The sequence below is a fragment of the Bombina bombina genome, chromosome 6 (assembly GCF_027579735.1).
Source record: "Bombina bombina isolate aBomBom1 chromosome 6, aBomBom1.pri, whole genome shotgun sequence".
Lineage (NCBI taxonomy): Eukaryota > Metazoa > Chordata > Amphibia > Anura > Bombinatoridae > Bombina > Bombina bombina.
In genome coordinates this window covers 877,066,197-877,081,413 of record NC_069504.1, presented here as the reverse complement: position 1 = coordinate 877,081,413, position 15,217 = coordinate 877,066,197, and the positions used below count along the sequence as shown (strand labels likewise).

The 15,217-nt window shown below is 40.3% G+C and overlaps 1 protein-coding gene across 2 annotated transcripts in view; it reads right to left on the bottom strand.

Annotated features, from left to right (window-relative positions):
• KIF1C (kinesin family member 1C) overlaps positions 1-15,217 on the bottom strand; it is a 154,860-nt gene that overhangs the window by 80,435 nt on the left and 59,208 nt on the right. For both annotated transcript variants that reach the window (XM_053718354.1, XM_053718352.1), the window contains 7 exons: positions 14,085-14,264; positions 12,381-12,446; positions 10,542-10,720; positions 7,738-7,849; positions 7,573-7,650; positions 7,419-7,484; positions 6,315-6,390 (listed from right to left, as the gene is read on the bottom strand). In XM_053718354.1, the coding sequence (XP_053574329.1) occupies positions 6,315-6,390; positions 7,419-7,484; positions 7,573-7,650; positions 7,738-7,849; positions 10,542-10,720; positions 12,381-12,446; positions 14,085-14,264 (757 nt within the window). The remainder of the gene's footprint in view (positions 1-6,314; positions 6,391-7,418; positions 7,485-7,572; positions 7,651-7,737; positions 7,850-10,541; positions 10,721-12,380; positions 12,447-14,084; positions 14,265-15,217) is intronic.

Genomic DNA, 15,217 nt, shown 5'->3' with positions numbered 1-15,217 from the left:
TGAAAATATATCATCCAAAAAACGGCATCTGTTACTTTAACAAAAAAAACTCAGAGTGCCTGAGGCTCCTACCGTACCAGAGTCGAATAACCCACTAGCAAGGGAACTCTCCTGATTCACAAGTTCAGATAGGCAATCCTATCATAAGAAAAGAAAGCCGCAGTGTCAGGGTCTTTTCCCTGGTTTGTTTGCCATGTGCTGCTGGCAGCCATTTTACTTACCTCTTACTGAATCTGGTGCAGAGTGTCTGATGCTGCTCCATTCCTGCACGCACTCTTATGGCCGGACTGGTGTACATCATCCGTGTGAGACAGGTTGCAGTCTCAGTATTGTGATGTCATCACTTATTATTTAAAGGGCCTCTGTTCACTATTCTTTGCCCTTGCTTTGTCTCAGACCCGTTTGTGAGTTCCTGTGTATTACATGGCTGTCTGACGTCTCTCCTGGTTCCTGACTCGGCTCGTCTGACTACTCGTTTTGGCTCCTGACTCGGCTCGTCTACCAGCTCTGGCTTTGACTCCTGGCTTGTTATTTGACTTGTGGACTTTTTATTATTTCTTTGTTAATAAAGGTGTGATTATTTTTGAACTTCTCGTCTCAGTCTGATTCCTGGCACCCAGACATTACGCAAGGGCTATGAATCCCGATGGTGCTAATAATCCACCTTTACCTACCATCATTTCCAGGATGGATGAACAGGATCAACGCTTGGATCAATCTGCACTAGCCCGGCAAACCCTGCACATTTGGACGAGAGTGTCCCACAAGTTATGGCTGCTTCTGTTTCCGCTGCTGCACCTAGTCCTATACCAGGAGCATGTTAGGTTCTGCACCTCTACCTCAGCAATATGGAAGCGATCCTATTCAGTGCAGAGGGTTTTTGAACCAGGTTGGCATTTACTTTGAGATGTTACCTCAGGCGTTTCCCACTGACAGAGCTAAGGTGGGATTTCTCATCCCGTTACTCTCTGACACAGCTCTTGCCTGGGCTAATCCCTTGTGGGAGACTAATAAACCTGTGATTTCAAATTACCCTGAATTTATGGCCTCCTTTCGAAGCGTATTTGATGTTCCGGCTCTCTCCTCCTCTGCTGCTAAACGACTCATGTCCATTCAGCAAGGTACGAGATCTGTTGCTCAGTATGCTCTTGAGTTCCGTACGCTTGCCGCAGAGGTAGTTTGGAACAATGAAGCCCTTGTTGCCGCCTTCTTTCATGGGCTCTCTGATGCGATTAGACAAAATTGCTGCCAGAGATTTACCAGAGGATCTTGAGGTATTGGTGTATTTTTTAATCCTAATTGATATCAGACAAAATGAGAGGCCCTCTTTCAAGGAGCGCTTGCGTAATCCTCCTGTTCCGTTGTCTCCTACGTGTTCGTTCCCACCCATGCCTCCCTCTCCTCCCATGCCTCCTGGTCCTGAGTCACCAGGTACTGCTGAGCCGATGCAGTTGGGATTCACGCATCTCTCCGCGGCAGAGAAGGCCTTTAGGAGAAGGGAGGGGCTCCGTTACAGGGCCACCTTTTAAAGTCTTGTCCTACACGGCCGGGAAACACACACCTAAGGTCCTGATGGGGGCAGACCTTGGGTGGTTTATCCTCGTCCCCGGAACCGCTAAAGGAGAAACCTTTGGTCACGGTTGTCCTTTCCTGGGTGGACTCCTCCATAGTCACACAAGTTCTTGTTGACTCCGGTGCTGCGGGCTATTTCATTGAAAGTGCTTCTGTCCCTTCCGCTTTCTATTGAGGCCATTGATGGCAGGCCCCTTAAGCCCGCACATGTTTCTCACGAAACCGCTCTGTTATCCATGGCTGTTGGGGCTCTCCATTTTGAAACCCTCCAGTTCCAGGTGATAAACTCTCCGCATTTTCCTGTTGTTCTGGGTTATCCCTGGCTCCAAAAGCACAATCCTAGTCTCGACTGGCGCAGGTCCGAAATTTTGTCATGGTCCCCGCAATGTATCTCCACTTGTCTTTGGAAACCAGTTAAAGTCTTGTGCACTTCTTCGGTATCTCAATTGCAAGAGGAGTACCGAGAGTTCAAAATGTTTTTGACAAGGTGCGTGCCGGTACGTTGCCTCCTCACCGGTCTAACGGTTGTGCCATAGACCTGCAACCCGGAGCCATTCCTCCTCGGGCCGGGTTTACCCTCTGTCTGTTGCGGAGAATTGTCCTATCGCGGGGGGATCATCCGCAAATCCTGCTCTCCTGCAGGGGCTGGCTTCTTCTTTGTGAAGAAAAAGGGTGGCGAGTTAAGACCATGCATCGATTATAGGGGTCTTAATCGTCTTACCATTAAGAATGCTTACCCTATTCCACTCATTACGGAACTCTTTGACCGCCTCAAGGGAGCTACGGTCTTTACTAAACGTGATTTGAGAGGAGCGTACAATCTCGTTAGGATCAAGGAGGGCCACGAATGGAAAACATAATTTAACATCAGGAGCGGGCATTATGAGTATCTTGTAATGCCCTTTGGCCTATGTAATGCTCCAGCTGTTTTCCATGAATTTATTAATGATATCCTACGAGATATGTTGCAACAGTGTGTTGTGGTGTACTTAGACGACATCCTCATACACTCACCCACACTTGAGGCTCATCGTTCTGATGTTACACAGGTTCTTCAGAGACTACGTGAAAACGGCCTGTTTTGTAAACTCAAGAAATGCGAGTTCCATTAGACTCAAGTAACCTTCCTAGGTTATGTAATCTCCGTTGAAGGGTTCTCCACGGATCCTGACAAGTTGTCTGCGGTCCTGCAGTGGCCTCGCCCAGTTGGTCGTTGCTCTATTCAACGTTTTTTGGGCTTTGCCAATTACTATAGGAAGTTTTTAATAAACTTTTCTTCCTTGGTCAAACCTATCACTGACATGACCCGTAAGGAGAATGATCCACTCCATTGGTCACCTACTGCCAATAAGGCTTTTGAGAGTCTTACGACTGCCTTTACTGCCGCTCAAGTTCTGGCTCATCCTAACCCTGTCCTGCCTTTCATTCTTGAGGTTGATGCATCTGAGACTGGAGTAGTTTCCCTCTTGTCTCAACGTCCTACGTCTGACGGTTCCTTGCAACCATGCGGTTTCTTCTCTAAGAAATTGTCTCCGGCGGAGTGCAATTATGAAATTGGCGACAGGGAATTACTGGCCATAATTTTGGCACTCAAGGAATGGAGGCACCTTCTCGAGGGTACTAGCGTACCAGTGCTCATTCTTACTGACCACAAGAATTTGACTTATCTATCCGAAGCAAAACGTTTGTTGCCCCGACAGGCCAGATGGGCCCTATTTTTGTCTCTGTTTAATTTTGTGGTCTCCTACCTGCCTGGTAGTAAGAATGTTAGGGCTGATGCCCTCTCTCTACAATTTTTGACTCTGTCCAAGAAGGAGTCTGAACCTATTCCAGTTATACCTCCTGACCATATTTTGGCTACCATACGTAGTAATTTGAGTTATCCCTTGGGGGAGGAGTTCCTGGCTGCACAAACCAATGCACCTCCTGAGAAACCTAGTGGTAAGTGGGTTCCTGAGAATCTTCTAACTAAACTATTGCACACTTACCACTATCCTAAAGCCGCAGGTCACCCGGGCAAGAACCAAATTATTTGGTCTGTAACTCGACAATTCTGGTGGCCAGGTCTTCGTTCTGATGTTGCTGCGTATGTTGCCTCCTGCTCAGTCTGTGCACAGAATAAGACTCATTGACGTCTTCCTGTGGGTCTTCAACCTATTGCTAATGGTGAGCGTCCTTGGACACATCTTTCCATGGACTTCATTGTCGAGCTCCCTGTTTCCAATGGCAATACTGTTATCCTAATGGTGGTTGAACGTTTTTCTAAAATGTCACATTGCATTCCCTTGAAGAAGCTGCCTACTTCTCAGGAACTTGCTTAAATTTTTGCCCGGGAGGTCTTCCGTTTACATGGGTTACCCAAGGAGAAAGTGTCGGACCGGGGTAGCCAGTTTGTCTCCAATTTTTGGCGTTTAGTGCTCAAATGGGGATCCAGCTTTCCTTCTCCTCAGCATATCACCCTCAATCCAATGGGGCTGCAGAACGGTCTAATCAAGCTCTGGAACAGTTCCTCCGTTGCTATGTCTCAGATCACCACAATAATTGGTCTGAACTGTTACCTTGGGCAGAGTTCGCTCGTAATAGTGCTATTAATGCTTCCTCCCAGTTATCCCCGTTCATGGCGAATTATGGGTTCCAACCATCCTTGTTGCCCGATTCATTCATGTCTCAAGGTATCCCGGCTTTGGAGGAGCCTCTCTGGCAACTCCGTTCCACGTGGGTGCAGATTCAGAATTGCCTTCATCGTTCTATGCAGCGCCAAAAAATCCAGGCTGATCGTAGGCGTCTGCCCGTGCCTTCCTACCAGGTTGGTGAGAGGGTTTGGCTGTCCTCCCGCAACTTGAACCTTTGGGTGCCTTCCAATAAACTGGCTCCCCATTATGTTGGTCCTTTTTGAATACTCCGACGGGTCAATCCTGTGGCCTATGCTCTTGACCTTCCTCCTACAATGGGCATCTCCAATGTTTTTCATGTCTCCCCCTTGAAACCATTGGTTTGTAATCAGTTTACCACTGTGTTGCCTCGTCCTCTCACTGTTGACAACCATGAAGAATATGAGGTCAGCAGCATTATTGACTCTCGTATGTCCAGGGGCCGCGTACAGTATTTGGTTCACTGGAGGGGCTTCGGTCCGGAGGAGCGTTCATGGGTTCCCTCCTCTGATGTTCTTGCTCCCGCCCTTCTCCGTGCCTTCCATGTTAACCCAATAAGCCTTTTGTCCTCCCGCGGGGGAGGGGTCGTTGAGGGGAGGGTACTGTCAGGGTTTTTCCCTGCTTTGTTTGCCATGTGCTGCTGGCAGCCATTTTACTTACCTCTTACTGAATCTGGTGCAGAGTGTCTGATGCTGCTCATTTCCTGCACGCCCTCTTATGGCCGGACTAGTGTACATCATCCTTGTGAGACAGGTTGCAGTCTCAATATTGTGATGTTGTCATCACTTATTATTTAAAGGGCCTCTTTTCAGTATGCTTTGCCCTTCCATTGTCTCGGACCCGTTTGAGTTCCTGTGCATTACCTGGCTGTCTGACGTCCCTCCTGGTTCCTGACTCGGCTCGTCTGACTAGTCGCTTTGGCTCCTGACTCGGCTTGTCTGACTACAAGCTCTGGCTTTGACTCCTGGCTTGTTATTTGACTTGTGGACTTTTTATTATTTCTTTGTTATTAATAAAGGTGTGATTATTTTTGCACTTCTCGTCTCAGTCTGATTCCTGGCACCTTGCCATGCAGCAGTCCAGGCTCAATGAATGACTAAACTCCGCTCCTCATACACACGAAAGAGCGGAGATTTACGTGAGCTGGCCGAGTGTATAAAAGGAAACTGCACCACTAGACAGTTAAAATGGCGGAAATTTAAAAAACGGCTCAATAGTAAAAAATATAACCGAGCCGTAACAGCCTAAATATTGCCCGGATTCCAATGAAACAGATCTGTCCCTTGCAATATGCATTTACAATAAATGCTTAAATGACGAAACTTTCCAACAGTTTGTCAAATAAAATTAAGTCTTAAGCACACAGCTTAAAATTAACCCCTTAGTCTCTCTACATGCCAGTTTTAAGCATACATTGTGCCTGCAAATCTGCCCCAAAAGTGTATCTAAGAAAACTTAGATAATCTATCTCCCGAATTTGATCCACTAGAGGTTTTACCTCTAAAGTGCTATCCATCAGAACCTAGAAGGAAAATGCACTTACCTGTGGATCCAGCTGCAGGGCAGGTAACAGCTACTAGGTGTGAACGATACTCCACTCCCTGTCAGGAACCTGTAGTAAAAGAAAGAACAGAGTAACTAACTCTGGCTTTCTACAGAGGGGTAGCAAAATGTTAGAAGTAAAGCAAAGACTTCTTCGCCCCTTTCTAACTGCTAAAAGCCACCGCTACTTTTACTCAAAAGATTGACGTGGACAAAGCTAGACCCCAATCCTTGCTTGCAGGGAAAGTACCCATAAAGGGATTATAATCTTCAGACACCAACTTCGCACACCCTCCATTGACAGAGGCAAAGAGAATGACTGTGGATTATGGGTAAGGAAAAATTACACTTAACAGCTTTGTTGGGGTGCTCTATGCCTCCTCCTGCTGGCCAAGAGTTGAATATCCCACTAGTAATCGGAATGAAGTCGTGGACTCTCCATGACATAGGAAAGAAAATGAGTAACATTTTAGGAGCAAATAGCAACCAGAAATAGTCTTTATAATAAAATGCTGATAAGTATGTCCTACAACCATCATTTATACTCACCTAAATTCTCCTTTAAGAGCCAGGTGAGGGCTGAGTCACGATATGGGATAAAATCGGATTTCTTCTTCTTTGTTTGCTAGAAAAACGAAACAAAAAAACAAAACAAAACAAAACAAAAAAAAACTTAAAAAAAGGTCATTTTAACAATGCAGGTGGCTCACTTCCAACTTTAGGACTTAAATACAAGTTGCATTTCCGAGGATACTTACAGTTTATTCTTAAAGGGTTCTCCACAATAAATTATGCAGCATTGGAGAGAGAAATACAGTTATTCAGTTTCACCAGCTTCTTCATACCCTGAGGTCTGGCTTTTGTGTCAGTATTATTGTTAAAAATGGATACCCTGAGTTGATAACAGTACTATAAACTAAAGTAAAATATGGATTCCAGATGTGGACAAACAACCCGCAAAAGGCATCTTTGTAAATAAATGGATAACCGATACCTGTCCATTATTATTTTTACAAATCATGCTGTTCGCTTTCTAACTTTTTTTTTTTTACGTTTACTATAGGTTTACTTCACTTATGTATGGAGGCTCTTTCTATAATTTTTCTGGAAGAGTCAACTTCAGAATAAATAAGTACCATGACCTTTATTTTAAAGGGCCATTATACACTAATTTTTTCTTTGCATAAATGTTTTGTAGATGATCTATTTATAAAGCCCATAAAGTTTGTTTTTTTTAAAAATGCATAATTTTGCTTATTTTTAAATAACATTGCTCTGATTTTCAGACTCCTAACCAAGCCCCAAAGTTTTATGTGAATACCGTCAGCTACCTTCTTCAGCTTGCTCCTGTTTGTGTAAAGGGTCTTTTCATATGCAAAAGAAGGGGGAGGGGGGGTGTCTTATTTCCCACTTGCAGTGGGCTTTCCAACTACCTTTTCAACAGAGCTAAACTGAAAGCTTCTAAGTACGTTTTTAAACAGTTTTATACTGGATTTTTATATCAGTATCTGTGCATCTTATTCTTTATAGTAGTGTCTATTACATGCAGTTATATGAAAATGAGTGTATACTGTCCCTTTAAGTTTGCTTATTTGAGAACCTGTAACAAGGGATTGTGTTGTCAATGGAAAGAAACATCCTACATTTACTCACCATTTCAGCCAATGCAGAAATGACCTTCCCAAGAGTGGTTAGAGACTTATTGATGTTTGCTCCTTCCTGGGTAAAAAAAACAAAACAAACCCTATTGTACCTGGAGACAAAACAAAATGAAACACCTATATTGTCGGTGTAAAGCATTATTTACCTTGAGTCGCATTCCTTTAGCACCTGAGGAATCTGCTCTTTCACTGCCAGCCAGATCCACAAGGCTGATTTTACTGACCTGAGGTCAAAATAAATGCACATAAGACATTTTTATTAAGTATTTTACTGAAAAATACGCCTGTGGAATGCACTCTAGTCCCTTTACCTTTTCTGTATCCAGATCAGTCATTTCATCATGTCTCTTCTGCGTGAACACAATGGTGAAGACAGCATGAGATCGACTGCTTGTCTCATTCATATTAGTGGCAGCAACAGTCCTGCAGAAGGAACAAAAATGTAGGAAAATATTTATGATGCTGTAATTCATTAAAATGATACTTTCAGATAGAGCATGCAATTTTAAGCAACTTTCTAATTTACTCCGATTATCAATTTTTCTTCGTTCTCTTGCTATCTTTATTTAAAAAGCACCTGCTTGCTTATTGGTATCTAAATGTAGCCATCAATAAGCGCGCGCTATGGTGCTGAACCTAAAATGGGCCAGTTCCTAAGCTTTAAATTCCTGCTTTTTAAATAAAGATAGCAAGAGAACGAAGAAACTTTGATAATAGGAGTAAATTAGAAAGTTGCATTCTCTATCTGAATCATTAAAGAAAAATAAAGAATTTAACACTAATACCAGAATGTGAATAAGGGGTATGATCACTTCAATATACAACACCTAATCCAAATGTAGAATTTAAAAAAGGACATTAAACAAAATTTCATCTCCACACAAAATTAAGAAAATAAAACACTGAAGGCATGATCATTATTTTGCCTGCATTTACTGTAACATAAAATCTGAGCATGCAACATTCTATACAGTGATTGGTTAGCTCAAATCTCAAGTTCATTTACATATGACCCTAATTGGCCACAGCAAGGGAGATCAGGAACAAGGATTCCACCAAGCTTTTAAAGGGGTGCATCGCTGATACGCTTTTGATTTTAAAAACCTTGTTTTCTAAAACCCTGTAAATTGTAACACTATGAGAGAGTTAAATATTAAAACATTTATTTTGTAATGCAGTGCTTAGTTGCTGGTAAGTTTAATGTCCCCTTTGGACAGGAATTTTTTTTTTATTTGGTCCATTATTACATTTTCTAAAATCTTCAGACTAGTCTAATTCTATTCCTCTGTTATTATTAAAAGGAGGGGGCATCTGGGTTACTCTTTTGGTTAAAGGGATATGAAACCGAAATGTAGTTTAATTACAGAAAAAGGGGCCAAAATAACTAAAAAGTACATTGTGACACTTCCTCGAGATGTCAGACTTGCCCCTAACCTCTCCTCCTTTAAACGTTCCCTAAAGACCTTTCTGTTCAGGGAAACTTATCACCCGACTTATTAACAAACTAACTTCACTTAACTAACAGTTGCCCTCTATCTCCTCACCAATATCATTCTCACCTCTGCAGTCCCCACCTCCTGTTTTCAATCCTCCTACCCGTCTAGATTGTAAGTTCCCACGGGAATAGGGCCCTCAATTTCCCCTGTATTTGTCTGTAAAATTTTGTGTCGTATCGTATTGTTTCTCCACTGTACTGTTATCCTTGTACCCATGGGCAGCGCTGCGGAATCTGTTGGCGCTTTATAAATAAAGAATAATAATAATAATAATTGTGCAGTTGTTTCACTACACTTAAAGGGACAGTGAAGTAAAAATTAAACTTTCATGATTCAGACAGATAAGATTTATACAACTTTCCAAATTTACATATTTTACCTAGTTTGCTTTGTTTTCTTTGTATCCTTTGCTGAAAAGCCTACCTAGGTAGGCTGAGGCACAGTAATGCAATACTGGGAGCTAGCTGCTGCTGTTGTCAATGGCTCACCCCTTTGTTCATCTAGTTCAGTGTATTGCTTCTCTTTGAACAAAAAGATACCAAGAGAACAAAGCAAATTTGGCAATAGAAATAAAATGGAAAGTTGTTAAAAAAAATAAACTATATCCCTTTAAACATTTTATGGAGAATTCAAATTTTAAATTCATGTGCCTTTAAATCAATGTGTTTCAATCTCCCTTTAAGTTATTCAATGCATTCCACATGCTACCAGATAAGGGGCAGATTCTCAAAAACTCTTGACATGGAGAGAGACCATCAGCTTTTATAGAGCACTATGCAGTAAATAATGTTTCTCTCATTCACATAAAAAATATTAGTAAAGTTCCAAAGTAAAAATTGGCTTTAAAAAAAAACAATCCCAGAGAATCCTCGTAATACTGACGAGGCATCTCACAGAATCTCGGTAAACAGAACTTTAGAGAATCAGGCCCCCGAAGAGAAGTGGGAAATAAGGTTGGTGTCTCAGAGGCTTGCACATCTAGGAGCTGGAGAAAGCTCCTGTAAAACATGAGCATTTGGCATGTTAAAGAAATTAAGTACTGGATTTATGAGTACAGCTATATGAATTCTTCAGTTTGTGTTCTATTTTTATGTAAGATGAAAGAAGATATTATGAATAACAAGGTAATCCTATTATAAAGTATTTTTCCCGTCTAGAATTTTAAATAGCATATTTATATGAATAATCATATTTCCACATTGTTCCTTTCAAAATGTATTTATTATATATATATATATATATATATATATACATATATACATATATATATATATATATACACATATATATACACATACACATACATATATATGTCTACAAGTATTCAGGGCTGTGGGTTTTACAGTGACTTGGACTGTACTCTCAGACTGGACTGGGTACACATCCCATTTCCATGTTTTTATAATATACAGATTGGTGGCTGCACAAATTTGCCTCTTCTCATTGGCTCAATGTGTTCAGCTAGCTCCTAGTATTACATTGCTGCTCCTTAAACAAAAAGTTACTAAGAGAATGAAGCAAATCTGATAATCGACATCTCATTCTAATATTTTTCAATACAATGATGTAAAAGTACTTTGATGGGGCCAACATCAAATATCTACCACCATCTTTCTTACCTAGCCTTGTTTCCACAGTCCATGAGGTCTGCAATGTCAGGGTAAGAGGTCACAGCTAATTTAGACAGGTCTTCCACATATGGCCCCATAATTGGGTGCTCCCTCACACGCAGGTTTCCTTTACTTTTAGGGTTAAGAAGATCACGGACCCGCTCACAGTAAATCTCCATGTAGCTTACCTGTGAAAATAAAGAGGATTCCAAAAAAAAAAAAAAAAAAGGGAGGGAGATGGGAGGAGATTGTAAGCAAACTCATTAAGCAGTAAAGGGGGGGGGGGGGGCAGCTTAATCTGAAAAGATGGGAATAGTAAGGACTAAAACAGAAAAGTGAAACACAAAAGTAGCGGCGAGGAAGTTGTGTTATATATAAAATACATATATACAGTCGTATGGAAAAAGTTTAGGCACCACTGACAATTTCCATGATTTTCATTTATAAATAATTGGGTGTTTGGATCAGCAATTTCATTTTTATCTATCAAATAACTGAAGGACACAGTAATATTTCAGTAATGAAATTAGATTTATTGGATTAACAGAAAAATGTGCAGTATGCATCAAAACGAAATTAGACAGGTGCACAAATTTGGGCACCCCAACATAAATATTGCATCAATATTTAGTAGAGCCTCCTTTAGCAGAAATAACAGCCTCTAGACAATTCCTATAGCCTGTAATGAGTGTCTGGATTCTGGATGAAGGTATTTTGAACCATTCCTCCTTGCAAAACATCTCCAGTTAAGTTAGGTTTGATGGTTGCCGAGCATGGACATCCCGCTTCAAATCACCCCACAGATTTTCAATGAAATTCAGGTCTGGGGACTGGGATGGCCATTCCAGAACATTGCACTTGTTCCTCTGCATAAATGCCAGAGTAGATTTTGAGCAGCGTTTTGGGTCTTGTCTTGTTGAAATATCAAGCTCCGTGGTAACTTCAGCTTTGTGACTGATTCTTCAACATTATTCTCAAGTATCTGCTGATATTGAGTGGAATCCATGCGACCCTCAACTTTAACAAGATTCCCTGTTTGTGGCGTGTGTGCAGAAAAGGCTTCTTCTGCATCACTCTCCCATACAGCTTCTCCTTGTGCAAAGAGCGCTGAATTGTTGAACGATGCAGTGACACCATCTGCAGCAAGATGATGTTGTAGGTCTTTGGATGTGGTCTGTGGGCTGTTTTTGACCGTTCTCACCATCCTTTGCCTCTTCAATAATTTTACTTACGGCGTTAACAAGAACTGTGCCTGTGGTCTTCCATTTCCTCACTATGTTCCTCACAGTGGACACTGACAGCTTAAATCTCAGCAATAGCTTTTTGTAGCCTTCCCCTAAACCATAATGTTTAACAATCTTTGTTTTCAGGTCATTTGAGAGTTGTTTTGAGGTCCCCATGTTGCCACTCTTCAGGGGAGAGTCAATAAGAACAACAACAACTTGCAATTGGCCAACTTAAATACAGTTTCTCATGATTGGATGCACCTGCCTATGAAGTTCAAGGCTTAATGGGCTCACCAAACCAACTGTGTGTTCCAATTAATATCAGTGCTAGGTAGTTACAGGTATTTAAATCAACAAAATGACAAAGGTGCCCAAATTAATGCACCTGTCCAATTTTGTTTGGATGCATATTGCACATTTTATGTTAATTCAATAAACCTCATTTCACTACTGAAATATTACTGTGCCCTTCAGTTATGATAGATCAAAATGAAATTGCTGATCCAAACACCAAATTATTTATAAATGAAAATCATGGAGATTGTCAGGGGTGCCTACACTTTTGCATACGACTGTGTGTGTGTATATATAGACAGGCTCTGGGCCAGATAGATTTGTTTACCTCCACGGAGTAGGAGAGGTCCGGGCTCTTGCTGCTAGCGACTCTGGCAAATAAATCTTCACATAGCTGTATTGAAAACAAAACATTTTTGTTTGTGAATTTCTATACATTCAATCCTAGTATCCTACCACTTTTTTTAGTGGAATTGTCAAATTCCCTCTGCTCTGAGCCCAAAGGGATAACCCACAAAAAGTAGGTTTCTGGTATCATTCACAATCTTCTCAGTATTTTTAAAACAGAAAAAAAAAGAAATAAGATGGGGGCAAGCTCATAAAAATCAGTATATTACTTTCCCAATCAGTAGAACTATCAACAGCTTTTAAAGCAAATAAACATAGCAAACCTTACTACTATTTTCTTGAGAAAACATAAAAAATACAAAAAACAAACAAATGTGTTAAGTGGTTTTCTTGGAAAGCCTAGTTAGGATGATCCCACCAGTCAGAATGCATCAAGTTACCATTTTACTTCTTTTTAGTCCTGTGTTTTTAATTCTTGACCTATAAGTTTCTCCAGCATTATCTGACATGTTTGCTGTAATTGCACCTGTGTAAAGATAATACATTTATACTCTCAAGTACCAACTACCTAAATATTGTTTCCCTTTGCGTGCACTATTCTTCCATAACCTTTTCTATACAATGGGTTTCTGTGTGCCCATATTGTTCCAGTTTTTAGAACAGCTCATATAAAGCATGTAATTCCTTCAATCCTTTTTTAGATTTTCTCTCTTTAAAGGGCCATAATACCCAAATGTTTAACTTTTCACTTGAAAGTGATGCAGCATAGCTGTAAAAAGCCGACTAGAAAATATCACCTGAACATCTCTATGTAAAAAAAGAAAGATATTTTACCTCAAAAGTTTCTCAGTAGCCACATCCCATTGTAAAGGACTTCTAAGCAGCATATCAGTATGTCTGTCCCGGGACAGCCAAAGGGTTGAGTCTCGTGCACTCTCAATATTATCTCCCTATTCAGTGTAAGGAAGTTTACAATAAAATCTCATGAGAGTTAAGTGAAATCTCATGAGATCACAGTAAAAAGGAGTTCATGACCTCAGGACTGCTGATGCTGATTGGCTGCTGTTCATTTCTTTTTTTTTTTTTTTACCTGCAGCTGAGTATAACTTTTTACACAGAACTTACTCTGCTGAGCTGAGGAGATTGTGAGGTAAAATATCTTCCTTTTTTACATAGAGATGCTCAGGTGATATTTTCCTGTCAACTTTTTACAGTTATACTGCATCAGTTTCAAGTGATTTAGCATATGAGTATTATGTCCCTTTAATGAAGTTTCCAGTCTTTAAAAATGGACAGTAAAATCAAAATTAAAACTGCATGCTCTATGTGAATTATAAAAGTTTTTAAACAACTTTCCCTTATCTAATTTGCTTTGTTCTCTTGGTATCCTTTGTTGAAAAGTACACCTAGGTAGGCTCAGGGAGCTAACTGCTGATTGGTGGCTGCACAAACGCCTCGCCATTGTCTCAACCAATGTGTTCAGCTACCTCGCAGTAGTGCATTTCTGCTCCTTTAACCAAGGATAATAAGAGAATTAAGCAATTTTGATAGTAGAAGTAATTGTAAAGTTGAATAATTCTATACTTTATCTAAATCCTGGGTAAAAAAAAAAATTTGGGCTGTATCTTTCAAGGCCATTCAAGTAATTCCTAATGTTTTGCCATTTAGTTGCTAGAAATGATACCTGTGGGATGATGCCATGCTGCCCAGGTTCTGGTTTGCCCATCATGGTATAAGATTTACCAGCACCAGTCTGACCATAAGCAAATATACAGACGTTATAACCCTCAAAAGCGTGCAGCAGCATTTCCTCCCCTATATCCTTGTACACCTGTTGTTGTGAAGCAAAGTTTGGGTCTTCTTCCTGTAAAAAAACACACAAAAGGGAGAAACAATACATTTTAAAGTACAGTGATTTTTTTTTTTTTTTTAAAAATAAAACATATTTAACCCCTTAATGACCGGAACATTTTTCAATTTTCTTACCCTTAATGACAATGGCTATTTTTACATTTCTGTGGTGTTTGTGTTCAGCTGTAATTTTCCTCTTACTCATTTACTGTACCCACACATATTATATACCGTTTTTCTCGCCATTAAATGGACTTTCTAAATATACCATTATTTTCATTATATCTTATAATTTACTATAAAAATTTTTATAAAATATGAGGAAAAAAATGGAAAAAACACACTTTTTCTAACTTTGACCCCCAAAATCTGTTGCACATCTACAACCACCAAAAAACACCCATGCTAAATAGTTTCTAAATTTTGTCCTGAGTTTAGAAATACCCAATGTTTACATCTTCTTTGCTTTTTTTGTAAGTTATAGGGCCATAAATACAAGTAGCACTTTGCTATTTCAAAACCACTTTTTTTTCAAAATTAGCGCTAGTTACATTGGAACACTGATATATGTCAGGAATACCTGAATATCCATTGACATGTATATATTTTTTTTTAGAAGACATCCCAAAGTATTGATCTAGGCCCATTTTGGTATATTTCATGCCACCGTTTCACCGCCAAATGCGATCAAATTAAAAAAAAAGTTCACTTTTTCACACATTTTGTCACAAACTTTAGGTTTCCCACTGAAATTATTTACAAACAGCTTCTGCAATTATGGCACAAATGGTTGTAAATGCTTCTCTGGGATCGCCTTTGTTCAGAAATAGCAGACATATATGGCTTTGGGGTTGCTTTTTGGTAATTAGAAGGCCGCTAAATGCCGCTGCGCACCACACGTGTTTTATGCCCAGCAGTGAAGCGGTTAATTAGGGAGCATGTAGGGAGCTTGTAGGGTTAATTTTA